The sequence below is a fragment of the Pristis pectinata genome, chromosome 2 (assembly GCF_009764475.1).
Source record: "Pristis pectinata isolate sPriPec2 chromosome 2, sPriPec2.1.pri, whole genome shotgun sequence".
NCBI classification, from domain to species: domain Eukaryota; kingdom Metazoa; phylum Chordata; class Chondrichthyes; order Rhinopristiformes; family Pristidae; genus Pristis; species Pristis pectinata.
In genome coordinates, this window is record NC_067406.1 from 97822913 (window position 1) to 97842640 (window position 19728).

The 19728-nt window shown below is 41.7% G+C and overlaps 1 protein-coding gene across 10 annotated transcripts in view; it reads right to left on the minus strand.

Annotated features, from left to right (window-relative positions):
• LOC127586505 (protein transport protein Sec24B-like) overlaps window positions 1-19728 on the minus strand; it is a 153437-nt gene that overhangs the window by 69850 nt on the left and 63859 nt on the right. For 9 of the 10 annotated variants that reach the window (XM_052044565.1, XM_052044575.1, XM_052044558.1 and 6 more), the window contains 3 exons: window positions 10825-10920; window positions 5983-6069; window positions 4001-4185 (listed from right to left, as the gene is read on the minus strand). In XM_052044565.1, the coding sequence (XP_051900525.1) occupies window positions 4001-4185; window positions 5983-6069; window positions 10825-10920 (368 nt within the window). The remainder of the gene's footprint in view (window positions 1-4000; window positions 4186-5982; window positions 6070-10824; window positions 10921-19728) is intronic. The other variant, XM_052044580.1, reaches the window with a different exon arrangement.

Consider the following 19728-nt stretch of genomic DNA (forward strand, 5'->3'; position numbering starts at 1 on the left):
AGATGGAGGGCAAGGCGATATGCTGCAGCTGCATGATGCGGGAGCTAGTGGACCCTGCTGTGGTGCATGGTGACCATATCTGCTGTAAGTGCTGGAGGCTGGAGGAACTTGGGCTCAGAATTGATGAGCTGGAGTCGCAGCTTCAAACACTGAGAAGCATCAGGGAGGGAGAGAGGTATGTAGATGCTGTGCATCGGGAGGCAGTCACCCCCCTTACAGCAGGTACTTCCAGGGTCCAGGAGGCAGATGGATGAGTGACTGTCAGGGGAGAGAAAGGGAACAGGCAGACAGTGCAGAGGAACCCGGAGGCTGTCCCCCTCAATAACAGGTATTCCATTTTGAATGTCGTTGAGGGGGATGACCTACAGGGATCAAGCGCCAGAAGCCACGTCTCTGGCACAGGGAATGGTCCTGCTGCTCAGAAGGGAAGGGAGGAGAAGAGGAGAGCAATAGTGATAGGGGACTCGATAGTCAGGGGAACAGACAGGAGGCTCTGTGGATGTGAGCGGGAATCCCGGATGGTATGTTGCCTCCCAGGTGCCAGGGTCCAGGATGTCTCTGATCGGGTCCACAGCATTCTTGAGCAGGAGGGAAAGCAGCCAGAAGTTGTGGTACATGTTGGTACCAATGACATAGGTAGGAAGGGGGATGAGGTCCTGAAAAGTGAGTTTAGGGAGCTAGGCAGAAGGCTGAAGAACAGGACCTCAAGGGTAGCAATCTCAGGATTGCTGCCAGTGCCACATGATAGTGAAGGTAAGAATAGGAGAATATGGCAGATGAATGCGTGGCTCAGGAGTTGGTGCAGGGAGCAAGGTTTTAGATTTTTGGATCATTGGGATCTCTTCTGGGGAAGATGGGACCTGTTCAGAGTGGATGGGTTACACCTGAACTCAAGGGGGACCAATATCCTTGCAGGCAGGTTTGCTAGTGCGGTTTGGGAGGGTTTAAACTAGTTTGCAAGGGGGATGGGAACCGGAGGGATAAGTCAGTGGAAGAAATGCATGGAGTAAAGTCAGATCTAATATATAGAGAGGATTTGAGGAAGGAGAAGCCGAATATAGGGTATAAAAGTAGAAAGGTGGATGGGCTAAAATGCATTTACTTAAATGCAAGAAGTATCAGGAATAAGGGTGATGAATTGAGAGCTTGGATAAATACATGGAATTATGATATTGTGGCTCTTGCAGAGACTTGGCTGTCACCAGAGCAGGAATGGATACTGAATATTCCCAGATTTCAGTATTTTAAAGGGGCTAAGGAGTGGGGGAGAAGAGGAGGAGGGGTGGCAGTACTGGTCAGGGATACTATTACAGCTGCAGAAAGGGTGGATAATGTAGAAAGATCCTCAGTATGGGTGGAAGTTAGGAACAAGAAAGGAGCAGTTACTCTACTGGGAGTATTCTATAGGCCCCCTGGTAGCAGCAAGGATACTGAGGAGCAGATGGGGAGGCAGCTTTTGAAAAGGTGCAAAAATAACAGGGTTATCATCATGGGAGACTTCAACTTCCCAAATACTGATTGGCACCTGCTTAGTGCCAAAGGTTTAGACGGGGCAGAGTTTGTTAAGTGTGTCCAGGAAGGATTCCTGTCATAGTATCTCGACAGGCCGACTAGAGGGAATGCCATATTAGATCTAGTATTAGGTAATGAACTGGGTCAGGTGACAGATCTCTCGGTGGGTGAGCATTTGGGGGACAGCGACCACTGCTCCCTAACCTTTAGCATTGTCATGGACAAGGATAGGAGCAAAGAGGACGGGAAGATATTTAATTGGGGAAGGGCAAATTATGAGGCTATAAGGCTAGAACTTGCGAGTGTAAATTGGGATGACATTTTTGAAGGGAAATGTACTATGGAGACGTGGTCGTTGTTCAGGGATCTCTTGCAGGATGTTAGGGATAAATTTGTCCTGGTAAGGCAGAGAAAGAATGGTAGGGTGAAGGAACCATGGGTGACAAGAGAGGTGGAACATCTAGTTAGGAGGTGTAGGCAGCAAGGATCAGATAGGGCTCCTGAGGAATAGGGGGTAGCAAGGAAGGAACTTAATGGCCAGAGGAGAGCAAGAAGGGGACATGAAAAGGCCTTGGTGAGTAGGGTTAAGGAAAATCCAAAGGCATTTTTCATTTGTGTGAAGAGCAGAAGGATGACGAGAGTAAAGGTAGGACCGATTAGAGACAAAGGTGGGAAGAAAATGTGCCTGGAAGCTGTGGAAGTGGGTGAGGTCCTCAAAGAATTCAGCAAGGAGAGGGGCCTTGATGATACTGAGGACAGTGTTGGTAAGGTTAATGTTCTAGACCATGTGGATATCAAGAGAGAGGATGTGTTGGAGCTGTTAGAAAATATTAGGACAGATAAGTCCCTGGGCCCTGACGGAATATTCCCCAGGCTGCTCCGCGAGGCGAGGGAGGAGATTGCTGAACCTTTGACTAGGATCTTTTGAGTCCTCGTCGTCCACGGAAATGGTACCGGAGGATTGGAGGGTGGCAAATGTCCCCTTATTCAAAAAAGGTAGTAGGGATAGTCCAGGGAATTATAAACCGGTGAGCCTTACGTCTGTGGTGGGTAAGCTGTTGGAAAGGATTCTTAGAGATAGGATCTATGGGCATTTAGAGAATCATGGTCTGATCAGGGACAGCCAGCATGGATTTGTGAAGGGCAGATCATGTCTCACAAGTCTGATAGTGTACTTTGAGGAGGTGACCAGGCAGAATGATGAGGGTAGTGCAGTAGATGTGGTCTACATGGATTTTAGTAAGGCATTTGACAAGGTTCCACATGGTAGGCTTCTTCAGAAGGTCAGCGGGCATGGGATCCAGGGAAGCTTGGCCATGTGGATTCAGAATTGCCTTGCCTGTAGAAAGCAGAGGGTTGTGGTGGAGGGAGTGCATTCAGATTGGAGGGCTATGACTCGCGGTGTCCCACAAGGATCGGTTCTGGGATCTCTACTTTTCGTGATTTTTATTAATGACCTGGATGAGGGGGTAGAAGGGTGGGTTGGCAAGTTTGCAGATGACACAAAGGTCGGTGGTGTTGTGGATAGTGTGGAGGATTATCAAAGATTGCAGAGGGACATTGATAGGATCCAGAGCTGGGCTGAGAAGTGGCAGATGGAGTCCAATCCGGAGAAGTGTGAGGTGGTACACTCTGGCAGGACAAACTGCAAGGCAAAGTACAAAGTTAATGGCAGGATTCTGGGTAGCGTGGAGGAGCAGAGGGATTGGGAGTTCATATCCACAGATCCCTGAAAGTTGCTTCACAGGTGGATAGGGTAGTTAATAAAGCTTATGGGATGTTAGCATTCATAAATCATGGAATCGAGTTTAAGAGCCACAAGGTAATGATGCAGGTCTACAAAACTGGTTAGACCACACTTAGAGTGCTGTGTCCAGTTCTGGTCGCCTCATTATAAGAACGAAGTGGAAGCGTTGGAAAGGGTGCAGAGGAAATCTACCAGGGTGCTGCCTGGTTTAGAGAGTATGGATTATGAGGAGAGACTAAGGGAGCTAGGGCTTTACTCTTGGAGAGAAGGAGGATGACAGAAGACATGATAAAGGTGTACAAAATATTAAGAGGAATAGATAGAGTAGACAGCCAGTGCCTCTTTCCCAGGGCACCAATGCTCAATACAAGAGGGCATGGCTTTAAAGTAATGGGTGGGAAGTTCAAGGGAGATATCAGAGGAAGGTTTTTTACCCAGAGAGTGGTTACCCAGAGCATGGAATGCACTGCCTGGAGTGGTGGTGGAGGCAGATACAATGGTCAAATTCAAGAGATTGCTAGATCAGAATATGGAGGAATTTAAAATAGAGGGATATGTGGGAGGAAGAGGTTAGATACTCTTAGGCGAGGTTTAAAGGTCAGCACAACATTGTGGGCTGAAGGGCCTGTATTGTGCCATACTGTTCTATGATTCTATGAAATGCAAATTGAGTGAAGTTACGAAGAAACTTTAAGACAGTCTCCTAATGCAGGTCAAAACCTAGATTAATAGTGAACCCACCTGTGTAAACTGTTGAATTCCTGGTGGATATCCTGGACTGGTTGGCTGCCCCACAGAATGCAATGGAGAAGCTATCTTCAGGTAAGGTGGTTGGAGAGTTGGATATGCATCACCAAACTGTTTAGTAGTTATCGATGAACTTGGATCAGATGGAGCAGGGGCTTTAGTGGCTGAAGATGACAAGCCTGCAAAAATTCAAACGTGGAACTTACAACAGTGAAAATAAAGAGTGGACTTGCATTTCTACAGTAGTTTTCACAATTTCAGTGCAATGCAAAGCACTTCAAATACCAATTAAGTACTTCTGAAGTATAGTCATTGCTGTATTATAACTAAAGCTGCTGGCCAGCTTACAAATAGCAATGAGCAAGTTCAAGTTGTTTTGTTAATGTGTATTGAGTGTACATAGAACTAGTGTATAGCATTTTAGATTTATTTACCACAAATAACTGGGATAATAAGGAGAAAGGCAGCATGTAAAACAAGCTAACACTGAAAAGTTTCCTTACTTGGAACTTTACTTGAAAGTTGAAGATACCACTCTTAAACCTGCAATTAATTTTTGGCGAAATGGGTCACAAATAATCTGTATTAGTATTTTTGTAATGAATGACTTACATAAATATACTTACAAAATAGAACGATATTAAAAAAATTAATTTAAATCGATGGGTTTGAGGCATTGCCACGTCCATAAATAAAGAGAAGTGCAATAAGAAATTGCTGATTAAATGTACAGCAAAATCTGAAAACTTTCCTTTTTCTATATTTCCTGTGCTGTATAGACAAAGGTGGTGAATTCTTCAATCATGCAAGCACTTGTAGGTATACAGGATAATATGCATTCACATTTAAAATATTTCAGGATAAAAATTTGTCCTGCATTGCTTATGCTAAAAGAGGACCTACAGGCTGGTGAACCTTACATCAACGGTGGGAAAGTTTTTGGAAGGGATTCTGAAAGACAGGATTTATTTCCATTTGAAAAAGTCAAGGACTGATTCAGGATAGTCAGCATGGCTTGGTGTATGGGAAATAATATCTCACAATTTGATCATTTTTTTTTAAAAAAAGGAGATTGACAAGGGCAGAGTGGTAGACATTGTTTACATGGATTTTAGCAAGCCCATTGAGAAAGTTCTGCCTGCTCTGGAAGGTTAGAACACGTGGGATCCAGGGTGAATGAGCTAATTGTGTGAAAAAAGTTAGCTTGGTGGTAGGAGGCAGAGTGTAACAATGGGAGACTGTTTTTTCCAGATTGGAGGTCCATGACCAGTGGTGTGCCACAGGGAATGGTGCTGGTTCCTCTCTTGTTTGTCATATATATTGAAGATTTAGATGAGAATGTAGGTGGCATGATTAGTAATTTTGTAGATGGCACCAAAACTAGTGGTATAGTGTTCAGCAAAGAAGTTTGTCTAAGGTTACAGAAGGATCTAAATCAACTGGGAAAATGGGCAAATGAATGGCAAAAGGAACTTGGACAAGTACGAAGTGATACATCTTGGGAAGCTACGCCAGGGCAGGACATGCACAGTGAATGCAGCGCACTGTTGAGTGTTTATATTATTCATTGCATAAACAACTGAGGAAGGTTTCTGCCCTATGATCTCTAGAGACTAAGGTCCAGCTTAATGGTTCAGAGTTTCTTTACATATTGGTATTTTTGTCTATGTTTTGTGCATTGAAAATTGTTTAAAAGTTTTCCACCTCAATCCAAACTGCTCATTTGGATAAATAGATGTGTGTTACGCTGAGTATTAAAGGATTACTCTTGAGGTAGAAGCTGCACTCTGCATTAATCATTTCTTATCTGTGAGAATACAACCAGCTATTACTGATAATTTTTGAATTAAATTTCTTTTTAAATTACTTGAAAGGCAACAAATAGTTTTGAAGAAATGATCCGATTTAGGTTTGAAAAGCTGCAGAATTTTTTGCAATTGATATTGTCTGCAAATCAAATCAAATCAAAAAGTCACCTTGATTGCTTCCACCTTCCAAACTATCGTAGTTGTTGGGAAGTGATGTGTTAGTGGATGATGAAGAGGAGGAGGAAGAGTCCACACCTATATAAAAAAAATCAAAACATGTCACTTACCCACAGCAAAAGATCTAAGCATGTCTGGAACTAAAATGGTTTTATAAAGTATGTGAAACTTTCCCTAACATGTTTGGTTTCACAAAGTAACATCTGCTCGTCAGAACAATTATAATTTCATTTGCAGGTTTTCAAATGCTTGTGTAGCTCAAAAAATGGACGAACTTTACAGTACATTTTCCTTGTTATTAGATCCTTACAATACCTTACATGTCAAGGAAGTGCAACATAAATACTGCAGTCTCATAACATGTTACTTATTTGTAATTATAAATAGAGAAACTAGGAGCAGGAGTATGGTATTTGACCCTTCAAACCTGTTCTGCCATTCAGTACAATCATGTCTAGATATGTACCTTTCTTCAAAAAAAATTCAGCAACTTGGCCTCCACAGCTTTGTGTCAAAAAATATCCCCCTTCAGGTGAAGAAATTTCTCCTCAACTTAGCCCTATATGTTTTATCCCACATCATGAGACCGTGACTCCTGGATCGAGAGGTCCTACAATAGGGAAAACTTCTGTCCTGCGTTCTGCCCCTCAGAATTGTGTACATTTCAATGAGATCTCCTCTCATTCTTCTGAACTTAAGTAAATACAGATCTTGTCAACTCAATCCATCCTCCTACGACAGTCCTGTCATCCCAGCAGTCGGTAAACTTTTGTTACACTTCCTCTCTGGCAAGTAAGGAGACCACAGATGCACGTAATACCCCTAGCATATTCCCACCAAGGCTCTGTAAAATGTAGTAGGACATCCTTGCTCCTGCACTCAAAATCTCTTGCCATGAAGGCTAACTTACCCTTTACCTTCTTACCTGCTTACTGCAGCTGCACATTTGCTTTCAATGACTAGTGTACAGACACCCAAATTCCCTTGTATATCATTTCCCTATCAACATTTAAATACTTTGCCTTTATTTTTCCTACCAAAATGGATAACTTCATCATACTGCATCTGCCACACTGTCATGTATTTGCCCACACACTCAAACTCTAAATTGCCTTGAAGCCTCTTTGCATCCTCTTCAAGTCACAATCTCAGTTACATGTCATCAGAAATATTACATTCTGTTACCATATTGAAGTCATTGTGAATAGCTGAGGTAACATACTTATCCTTATGGTATCCCACTTAGTCACTGCCTGCCAATCTGAAAAAGTCGCATTTTCATTCTTGCTCACTTTTTATTCCTGTCAATTTCCGAACCATGCTGGTAGATCGCCACTAATCCATGTACTTCAATTCTGCACACTAACCTCTTAAATGGGACTTAATTAAAGACCTTCTGAAAATACAAAAAATCCATTGGTTGCCCCTTATATAATCTACCACTTACTTTATTTAAACTTTATTTATACAGCACAGGAACAGGCCCTTCCGGCCCAACGAGCCCATGCTGCTCAATTACACCCACGTTAACCTACCTACCCGGACGTCTTTGGAATGTAGAAGGAAACCAGAGCACCTGGAGGAAACCCACACAGCCATGGGAAGAATGTACAAACTCCTCACAGACAGTGACGGGAATCGAACCCTGATTGCTGACGCTGTAATAGCATTATGCTAACCGCTATGCTACAGTGCCACCTTCAAATAAAAATCCACACAATTTCCCTTTCATAAACCTCACTGATTTTGCCAAATCCTGTTGACTTCTTCTGAGTGTCTAGCTTTCTCAACCTTTATTATAGATTCTAGCCATTTCCCTACTACTGATGTTAGGCTAACCAGCCTATAGTTCTTTGATTTCTCTCTCCCTCCTTACTTTTCTGAAGTAGAATTACATTTGCCAACCTCCAACCTGCAAAAACCATTCCATAACCTACAGAATTTGGAAGATGACAACCAATGCATCCATTATTTCCCTATTACCCCTTCGATGTAGATCGTCATGCCCTGAAGATGCATTAGCTCTCTGCCCCATTAATTTCTCCCCACCACCTATATTTTTACTGTATTAATCTCCTGTAATGAAAGTCAAAAAAAAATTACAGGTGCTGGAAATCTGATATAAAAACAGAGAATGCCAGAACTAATCGGCAGGCCAAGCACATTTATGGAAAGGGAAACAGGGTCTCATCATCAGAACTGGGAAATTATGTTTCACTTTCTATAGGTGCTGCTTCCAGTAATTTCTGATTTTCTACAATTCCTCCTTTCTATTAGACTCTAGATTCCCTCATATTTCTTACAAGGTTATTTGTGTCATCTTCCATAAAGACAAGATTTAATTGCTCTGCCAACTGATTCCCATTATAAATTCTCTCATTTCTGACTGTGATTTTGTCTAATCTTTTTCTTTTTATATGCCTGAAGTTTTTAAATTCCATGCAAGTTTACACTCATACGTTATTTTCACTTTTTCTGAAATCATCAACAAATATTGAAAGTCAAGTCCAAGCCATTATCATTAAAAAGAACAATGGCCTTAACCTCCAAAGGAACAGCAGTATTCTCCTTCCTCCAGTCTAAGCTTCTTATTGCTATATTCAATGCCCTGTACATTCCATGGGCCTCAATTTTGCTGACTAGCCTCTTACCTGGAACTTTATCAAACTGCTACTAATATTGATATCCACGACATTCCCACCCCCTTTAAAGATAAAACACAGTAAGTTGGAATAGGAATAGGCTATTTGGCCCTTTGGGCCTACTTTACCATTCAACACAATAATGGATGGTCACTTCGATACCCTGTTCCTGCCTTCTCTCTGTTTCCCTTTAGCATGAAGTACATCTCTACCTCAGTCTTGAATACATTTAATGTCTTGGCCTGGACTGCCTTCTGTAGCAGATTTTCCACAGCTTTTGCATCCTCTGATAAATGGGTGAAGGGATTTCTCCTGATCTCATGTCTAATGGCATACCCCATAGCCTAAGACTGCAATATTGTGTTCTGGTCTCTCTAGTTATCATGAACATCCTCCCTGCATCCACACTGACTAGTCTTGCTATAATTTTAAAGGTTTAAGTGAGGCCCTCCCTTGTTCTTCTAAACTCTTGTGGGGGGAGGGGGCGGGGAGGAGTGGCAGGAATCCCATACAATCAAACCCATTTCTCCTCATTCCAGTCTTGTAAACATTCGCTGCACTCCCTACATGGCAAGAATATCCTTTCTCAGATAAGGAAATCAAAACTGCACACAAAAATCCAGATGGAATCTCGCAAAGGTCCTGTACAATCCCAGTAAGACATCCTGTACTCAAATCCTCTGGCAATGAAGGCCAACAGATAATTTTCCTTCCTAAAGGCTTGGTACCTTTAGGCAAGGATTGTCCTTTAGATAAGGATACCAAGTCCTCCATTTTCCAAATCTGTCACTATTTGAAAAATTATATCTCTTTGTTTTTAGAAACAAAGTGGATTACTTCACATTTATCCATATTGACCTGCATCTGCCCACTCACCCTGCTCGTCTAAACTATATCTGAGCCTGTTTGCATCCTCCTCACAGCTCCCATCTCACCCCCACCCTAACTATGCATCACGGTAGTGCAGTGGTTAGCGTAATGCTATTACAGCGCCAGCGACCCAGGTTCAATTCCCCCTGCTGTCTGTAAGGAGTGTGTACATTCTCCTCATGTCTGCGTGGGTTTCCTCTGGGTGCTCCGGGTTCTTCCCACATTCCAAAGACATACAGGTTAGGAGTTGTGGGCTTGCTATGTTGGCGCCGGAAGTGTGGCGACACTTGCGGGCTGCCCCCAGCACATTCTCAGTAACGCAAAAAGACGCATTTCACCATGTGTTTCGATGTACATGTGACCAATAAATAAATACGTTATCCGCAAACTTGGAAATGTTATATTTAGTTTCCCTCATCCAAATCATTGATGTATATTTTGAATAGCCCTGGCCCCAAGTCACCTGGTAAAATATCTGCTTTATCAACTCAAATTTTTGTAGATGCCTATTAATTTATCTCTCAGCTTATTGTTTTTTTATACACTTCTGGTTCACTGGCATGAATCTAACGAGGTTTGGAAGATTGTATGAGCCATTCTGCTAGCTCCACCCCTGCAGCATCCAGAGATGAATTCCATCCAGTCTAAGATCTTTCTTAGCAAATTGCACCCATCACTTTGTCCGACTGAGATTTTAAGACCAATATAAAGTTCTTAACGTGTATTCCAGCCATGCCTTCAAGTGCTTTGCTTCAATTAGTTTCTTAGTCTCTAATCATTCCCACCCCACCTCTTACTGCTCATTTACTATTTAGAAATCCAAAGAAGACTTTTCAGTTCCCCTATTATTAAATGCCATTGTAAGCTCACATTCACACTTTGCATATTCCCTCTAAATTTCAGCCTGTACCTAAAATTTGTCCTTTTCGAAGTACTTTACATATACAACCCTCTCATTCACAAGAACACTTTTATATAAATTACTTTCCATTCATACTAAACTCAGTCATATCACATGGATCTTAGAAAAAACACCAGCTTCCAGAGAAATATATCACTTCATGCTGCATACTCAGTATTCAGCTTTATGGAATCTTAGCTTAATCATTGATATTGTACCAGCGCAACAAACTACTTTAATAATGCACCTTCATAAACTGTACCTGATCATTTTATGTATTCAATAGAAAGCTCTTTAATCACTCAACTAAACAACTTGTAGCCTTAGCAGCCAAGAAAATTCTGTAAATATTAAACAATTTACAGTAAATGAATTCAGCATATGCAACATTTATGACATCTGTTAAAACATAAAGCACACCTGCTTCATCATCATCATCCTCATCATCTGAAGTTGATGACAAGGGACTTGGTGCTGAATTAACTTGAGTATTAGAAACATATCCACAGTGCATGCCTGTAAAGTGGAAAGCACAAAACAAAGAAAATTAAGCAGAACAAAGAATTAAGAATCACAGCGCAAATCATTCAATAAGCTTAAGATAGATCAACAAGTTAGTAGGATGCAAACCAATTAGTTCATGAAACGGCCAGCTCACATAACTAATAAAAATTTAACAAAAACAGTCCACAGCTATGTGCTCGTTATGAATCACATTGAAGTGTGTCGGTTTGGGTTCATACATTACTTTCCCATCAATCATAACCAATTTGCATAACAAAAACAAATCTTCAACCTAATGTCTAAGATCCATCTGCTTCTATGGACGCACCAAATCTGTAGAAAATCACAGGAAGTTTTCAAAATCTACAGCCAAGCACAGATATAGATTAGGATATGTTGTTCCTCCGAGTGAAGCACCGATGGGTAACAAGCAAAGTGTGATAGGGAAGGACAAAGCATATAACAATAAAAGAATGGTAACAAGTCAGAACTAAAGGCTCATTATCAGAATGTGTACAGCACACAGAAAAAGACAATATCCCTTCTGAATTGATGGTACACACAAAGATAAATGGGTAAGATCTAATAGCTGTGACAGAGATTACAGGTGCAAAATGAAGAAGGCTGAGAAATGTTTTTGAAAGGATAAACAGAATGGAAAAGGAAGACAATTAAAAAGTGCTCAGAAAATTAAAGCACAACCAACTTGGGTGTAGGTAAGAAATAACAAAAGAAAGAAATCATTGGTGCAAGTAACCTATATGTCCCCCTACAGTGGCTATACTATTGGGTAGATTATCAATTAAATAAAAAGAGATTGTAACAACTGCAATATAATAATTGTGAGCAGCTTTAATTTTCATATTTTTGGGGAATCAAATTCACGGAATGTTTTTCCCCCAAGAACGATGCATTGTCAACACAACCCAGGTTATTTTAGATCTGTTCATGTGTAATTAAATTGGATTAATTAGGGAATGCAGAATAAAAGGATACTTTGGAGAAGAGATATCAAAACATAGAATAGAATTTCATATGCAGTTTGTGAATGACAAACCTAAATCCAATATTAGGCTCTTAAACATAACTCATATGCAATTACAAAGGAAAGGATTAAAAGGTACGATGATGAATAAGCAGCATATACAGCAAAAAAAAATTCAATTCTCTGAGGGATTTTTTTTTAAATACACAGACCATGGTTGATATCTGGAACATGCTGCCAGAGGTGGTGATGGCATCAGACACACTTACTACATTTAAGAGGCATTTCCACAGACACTTAACTAGGCAAGGCATAGAAGAATCCAGTCCGAATGCAAGCAAATGGGATTAGTGCAGACAGGCAAAAAAGTCAACATGGACACGATGGGCTAAATGCCCCATTTCTGTGCTATGACACAAAAAAAAGATGCATGCTATTAAGAAATATTCTACAAGAAATGGGATCATAGTTGAGGATCATAACAGATTGAATGAAATTTTGGATAGAATGATGATAGGCCTGAGGACTGAGAGAATTTTAGAAAGTAGCACGTAATGACTAAAGCACTAATTAAGAGGAAGAAAGCAGAATGAGAGTAAAGAAGCAAAGAATATACGACAAGTGTAGAAATAGTAATAAAATAGTAAATACTGAGCCCTTTGAATCTGAGACATGGGAATGAGACATGAGGAATAAAAAACTGACAGAGACATTAAAAATTATTGTGCATCTGTCTTCACAACAGAAGACCAAAAAGGACAAAAATGGGGGTAAAAGGAAGTCATAGAGTCATACAGCACGGAAACAGGCCCTTCGGCTCAACTGGTCCATGCTGACCAAGATTCCTATCTAAGTTAGTCCCATTTGCCCACATTTGGCCCATAGCCTCTAAATCTTTCCAATCCATGTATCTGCCCAAGCATCTTTTAAATGTTGTTAATGTACCTGCTTTAACCACTTCCTCTGGCAGTTCATTGCATATACTGACCACTCTCTGAATGAAAAAGTTACCCCTCAGGTTCCTATTAAATCTCTCCTCTCTCACCTTAAACCTGTGCCCTCTAGTTCTTTATTCCCCAACCCTGGAAAACAGACTGTGCACATTCACCCTATCTATGACCCTCAGAGAAAAAAACTACTACAGCACAGAAAACAGGCCATTCGGCCCTTCTAGTCTGTGCCGAAACATTATTCGGCTAGTCCCATTTACCTGCCCCCAGCCCATACCCCTCCAGACCTCTCTCGTCCATGTATCTATCCAATTTACTCTTAAAAGTTAAGAGCGAGCCCTCATTTACCACATCAGATGGCAGCCCATTCCACACTCCCACCACTCTTTGACTGAAGAAATTCCCTCTAATGTTCCCCCTAAACCTTTCCCCTTTCACCCTAAAGCCATGTCCTCTTGTACTTATCTCTCCTAATCTAGGTGGAAAGAGCCTACTTGCATTAACCCTGTCTATGCCCCTCATCATTTTATAAACCTCTATCATATCTCCCCTCATTCTTCTCCGCTCCAAGGAATAAAGTCCTAACATGCTCAATCTTTCCTTATAACTCAACTCCTGAAGACCCAGCAACATTCTTGTAAATCTCCTCTGCACTCTTTCAATCTTACTGACATCCTTCCTGTAGTTCGGCGACCAGAACTGCACACAATATTCTAAATTTGGTTTCACCAATGACTTATACAACCTCACCAAAACATTCCAACTCCTATACTCAATACTTTGATTTATAAATGCCACGATGCCAAAAGCCTTTTTTACAACCCTGTCTACCTGTGACTCTACTTTCAAGGAATTATGTATCTGAACTCCCAGATCCCTTTATTCTTCTGCACTCCTCAGTGCCCTACCATTTGCTGTGTATGTCCTCCCTTGATTTGTCCTTCCAAAATGCAACACCTCACACGTGTCTGCATTAAACTCCATCTGCCATTTTCTGGACCATATTTCTATTTGGTCCAGATCCCTCTGCAAGCTTTGAAAGCCTTCCTCACAGTCCACTACACCTCCAATCTTAGTGTCATCCGCAAACTTACTAATCCCATTTACCACATTATCGTCTAGATCATTGATATATACAACAAACAACAATAGCCCCAACACAGATCCCTGAGACACACCACTAGTCACAGGCCTCCAATCTGAGAAACAACCATCCACAACCACTCTCTGTCTTCTCCCACTCAGCCAATTTCGAATCCAGTTTACAACCTTTCCATGGATACCCATTGACTGAACCTTCTGAACTAATCTCCCATGTGGGACCTTATCAAAGGCCTTACTAAAGTCCATGTAGACAACATCCACAGCCTTACCTTCATCTACTTTCTTAGCGACCTCCTCAAAAAACTCCACAAGATTCATTATACACGATCTACCACACACAAAGCCATGCTGACTATCCTTAGTCGACCCTTGGCTGTCCAAATACTTGTATGTCCTATCTCGCACAACACCTTCCAATAATTTACCCACTACTGATGTCATGCTCACTGGCCTGTAATTACCCAGTTTACTCTTCGAGCCTTTCTTAAACAATGGAACAACATGAGCTATCCTCCAGTCCTCTGGCACCGCACCCGTGGCTAAGGACATTTTAAATATATCTGCCAGGGCCCCTGCAATTTCTACACTAGTCTCTCTCAAGGTCCGAGGAAATATCTTGTCAGGCCCTGGGGATTTATCTACCTAGGAGGAGTGGGGAACTTAAATTAATTACATGGGAACTACGTAAACTAATGGGACTACTCATTGAAAGATCCAAAAGTTATGAAGAGCTGAGACAATGGATATGTTGGTTGCGATCCAACAAAATTCCCTACATTTGGAATGGACTAGGTGGACTGAGAAACCACAAATGTAGCATTGTTATTCAAGAAAGCTGGGAAGAGAGGAACAAGGCAAAACAAGAAAAATTTGTTAGCCAAATGTTTGTTGCCAAGTAAACGCTGAAATCAGATACAATTATTACTTGCCCAGAGGACTCTTAGAAAATTTTAATATGGAAATACAGAATTAGCATGGTTTTTATCAAAGGGAAATAATGTTTGGCAACTTGTACTTCTTTGAGGATGCATCTAGCAGAGTTGGGCAAAACACAACTGGTGGACATATTGTATTTAGATTTTTAAAAGGAATCAATGAAGGAATCAAAGACCCCAGAAAGAAAGTTCTAGTCGCTCAACATCTCAAACCTGTCAACTTCCAACCAACTAAAGTCACAGTGTGTCCACAATTAATACCTGTTTGTGACTCCTGGCTTCCCTACCAAAAAACATAGAAACTGGCTTGATGAAATGACCAGGAGATGCAAAAACTAATTCAATATAAATGCAAGGCATTCCTGGACGGACACACCACCACGTCTCCAGGGAAAATTAAACAGGTCTACAGGCTTCTGAAAGCTGAGATCCAATATAAAACCTGTTAGCTAATGAACAGCTGATGGATAGAATGAACATAAGAGATCCAGCTAACTGATATTTACTGTAAGTTAGTGCTAATATAAGTGGGTGGTAGGAGAATCAGGATGGAGCTGATGGGCATTTGAGAAAGAACAGGTTACAGGGAAATAAGTGCGGAATGGGATTTATGCAATTGCTCTGAGAACTGGCAGAGATTCAATGGACCAATGGGCTGTATCTATGCCATTAAGAATATTGAAAAGAGATACAACAAATATGATCTTCACCATGTGACAAGTCCAAGAAAATATAAAGAGAAGCACCAAGTATTGATGAGCTGTGACCTTGTCACCCAAAGCAAGGTCACTTAAAGAATCTTTCTCAAATTTGTCTGCCCTCAGAAATTCATTAACATTTTATGTCTGCTACAATCCCGATACTGACTAATGGGTCCATTATAGACTCAACCCCAGTATAAAAAGCAGTGAAACAAGTCTAGGTCTTCATACACCATTTTCTTAATCCTCATTGCCACATTTCACCTCATTTTCAACAAGCTTTCATGGAGTCATAGAGCTATACAGCATAAAAACTTGCCCTATGGTCCACCGTGTCTATGCCAACATACATAGCCCACTTTAACATAGACACAGAACAGTACAGCACAGGAACAGGCCCTTCAGCCCACAATGTCTGTGCTGAATATGATGCCAAATTAAACTTATCTGTTCTGCCTGCACAGGATCTATATCCCTCCATACCCCGCATATCTAAAAGCCTCTTAAACACCACTGGCATATCTGCTTCCACCACCATCCCTAGTAGCACGTTCCAGGCATCTGCCAATCTCTGTGTAAAAAAGAACTTGCCTCCCACCTTAAAGCTAATCATCCTCTGGTATTTGACATTTCTATTCAAGTCAAAAATTCTGTTTGACTTATCTGGACCTCTCATAATTTTATAAACTTCTATCAGATCTCCCCTCAGCCTGACGATCCAGGGAAAACAATACAAGTTTGTCCAGCCTCTCCTTATAGCTTATACTCACTAATCTAGGCAGCATCCAGGTAAACCTCTTCTACACCCCCTCCAAAGCCTCCACATCCTTCCTATAATAGGGCAACCAGAATTGCACGCAATACTTCAAGTGCAGCCTAATCAAAGTTTTATACGGTTGCAACATAACTTTCTGACTCTTATACTCAGTGCTATGACCAGTGAAGGCAAGCATGCCATATGCCTTCTTTACCAACCTATCTACTTGTGTTGCCTCTTTCAGGGAGCTATGGACTTGGATCCCAAGATCCCTGTGTTCATCAATGCTGTTAAAGGTCCTGCCATTAACTGTATACTTTCCCCTTACATTTAACCTCCCAAGGTGCAACACCTCAAACTTGCACAGATTAAACTCAATCTGCCATTTCTCTGCCCATATCTATAACAGATTTATATCTTGCTGTATTCTTTGACAACTTTCTTCACTGTCTGCATCTCCAACAACTTTTGTGTCATCTACAAACATATAAACCAACCCATCTACATTTTCATCCAAATCATTTATGTATATCACAAACAAAAGAGGCCCCAGCACCGATCACTGCAGAACACCACTGGTCATGGACCTCCAGCCAGAACTGGGCAAGCCAATTCTGAGTCCAAACTACCACGAGAGACCTTGTCAAATGCCTTACTAAAGCCCATGTAAACAACATCCACTGCCCTACCCTCATCAATCACCTTCGTCACCTCCTGAAAAAAACTCAGTCAAGTTTGGAAGACATGACCTGCATCACACAAAGCTACACTGTCCCTAATCAGCCCATGCTTTTCCAATGCAAGTAGATCAGATCCCTAAGAATCCTCTATGATAGTTTTCCTACCACTGATGCAAGGTTCACTGGCCTCCTTAATTCCCTGGATTATCCCTATTTCCCTTCTTAAACAAAGGAACTATATTGGCTATTCCCCAGTCCTTCAGGACCTCGCCTGTGGCAAGAGGATACAAAGATCTATGTCAAAGCCCCGGCAATCTCTTCCCTTGCCTCCCTCAATAACCTGGGATAGATTCCATCAAGCCCTGGGGACTTACTCACCTTAATGCCATTCAAGAGACCCAACACCACCTCTTCCTTGATCTCAAAATGCCCTAGCATATTAGTATACCCAACATTGATCTCATTATCCTCCATGTCCTTCCCCTTGGTGAATACCAAAGTATTTGTTTTGTACCTCGCACACATCCTCTGATTCCAAGCATAAATTACCTCCTTTAGCCTTGAGTAGACCTACCCTCGCCCTTGTTTTTTTTAATGTATATATAAAATGCCTTGGAATTCTCTTTAATCCTAGGACATTCCATGGCCCCTTATCTTTCTTCCTTACTGGAACATGGCAGTCTGGAACCGGTCTTTAAACAACTCCACATGTCAGATGTGGACTTGCCCAATAACAGCTGCTCCTAATTTACTCCCCCTAGTTCTTGCCGAATAATGTAATTTGCTCTCTCCCAGTTTAGTACTTTCCCCTAAGGTACAGACTTACCTTTATTCATAACTGTCTTAAAGCTTAGCCTTCATTAATTCAATATCCTTCTATGCCTTTCTCATTCAAGTGTCTATCAAGATGCTTCTTGACGGCTATGTTGTGTTCCTGCCCCACCTCCTCCTCCTCTGGCAGCTCATTTGATACCAACCATACCTTGTGTGAAAATTTCTCCCTCAGGTCCCCTTTAAACCTCCACCCTTTCACCTTAAACCTATGCCCTCTATTTTTTTTAAAGAGAGCCCCATCATGGGAAACAGACTCTAGTGTTGTGTTCAATCTATGCCTCTCTAATCTCATATGCACATTCTCCAGTTTAACCATTTTCACCTCCATTCTCATCAAAATCATTAATATTTACCAAACAACAAAGGACCAGGCACCAATCCCTGCGGCACACACAGAGTCATACAGCAATACAGCATGGATGCAGGCCCTTTGGCCTAACAAGTCCATGCCGATCACAGTCCCCATCCAACTAGTCCCAATTTGCTACATTTGGCCCATATCCCTCTAAGCCCCATCCCTCCACGTCCCTATCCACATGCTTCTCAAATTATATTTGTACCTGCCTCAACCACTTCCTCTGGCAGCTTGTTCCACATACCTACCACGCTCTGCGTGAAAAAGTTGACCCTCAGGTCCCTTTTAAATCTTTTCTCTCACACCCTAAACCTATGGCCCCTAGTTTTGGACTCCCCAACCCTGGGGAAGAGACTGTTGTCATCCACCTTATCTAGGCCTCTCGTAATTTAAACATTTCAATAAGGTCACCCCTCATTCTCCTACCTTCCAAGGAATAAACACCCAGCCTGGCCAACCTCTCCCTATAACTCAGGCCCTCTAGTCCTGGCAACATCCTCGTAGGTCTTTTCTGCACTCTTTCCAGTTTAACCATGTCTTTCCTATAACAGGGTGACCAAAGCTGTACACAGTACTCCTGGTGTGGCCTCACCAACATCTTATACAACTGCAACATAATGTCCCAACTCCTATACTCATTGCCCTGACTGATTAAGGCCAATGTGCTAAAAGACTTTTTGCACCACCTTGTCTAATCATGACACCGCTTTCAATCAACTATGCACTTGTACTCCTAGGTTCCTCTGTTCCATTACAATCCCTAGTGCCCCATTCTTCATACAAGTCCTACACTGGTTTGACATTCCCAAATGCATTGCCTCACCCTTATCTGTATTGAAATCCATTTGCCATTGCTTGGCCCACTTCCCTAACTGATCAAGATCCCCCTGTAATCTACAATAAACTTCTTAACTATTAACAACACCTCGCAATTTTGCATCATCTGCAAACTTAGTGATCAAGCCTTGTGCATTCATGTCCAAGTCATTTACAAAAATAACGAATAACAAGGGTCCCAACACTGACCCTCATGACACACCATTAGTCACCGGCTTCCATTCTGAGAAACCAGCTTCAACCACCACCCTCTGCTTCCTACCTCCGAGCCAATTTTGAATCCACTTAACTAGCTCCCCCCTGGATTCCATGGAACCTAACCTTCCGATCTTGTCGAAGGCCTTGCTAAAGTCCAAATAGACAACATCCACTACCCTACCCTCATCTACCTTTTTGGTTACCTCTTCAAAAATCCTTGGCAAGTAGGATTAAAGAGTATCCCAAGGCATTCTATATGTACATCAAGAGGAAGAGGATAACCAGGTAGAGGGTAGGACCACAAGGATAAAGGAAGGAACATGTGCTTGGAGGCCGAGGACATGGCAAGGTCCTAAATGAGTACTCTGCGTATTTACCAAGAAGGACATGGAGGATAGTGAGATCAGTGTAGAGCCTGCTAATATGCCAGGGCATTTTGAGATAACGAAAGATGTAGTGTTGGGTCTCTTGAAGAACATTAAGG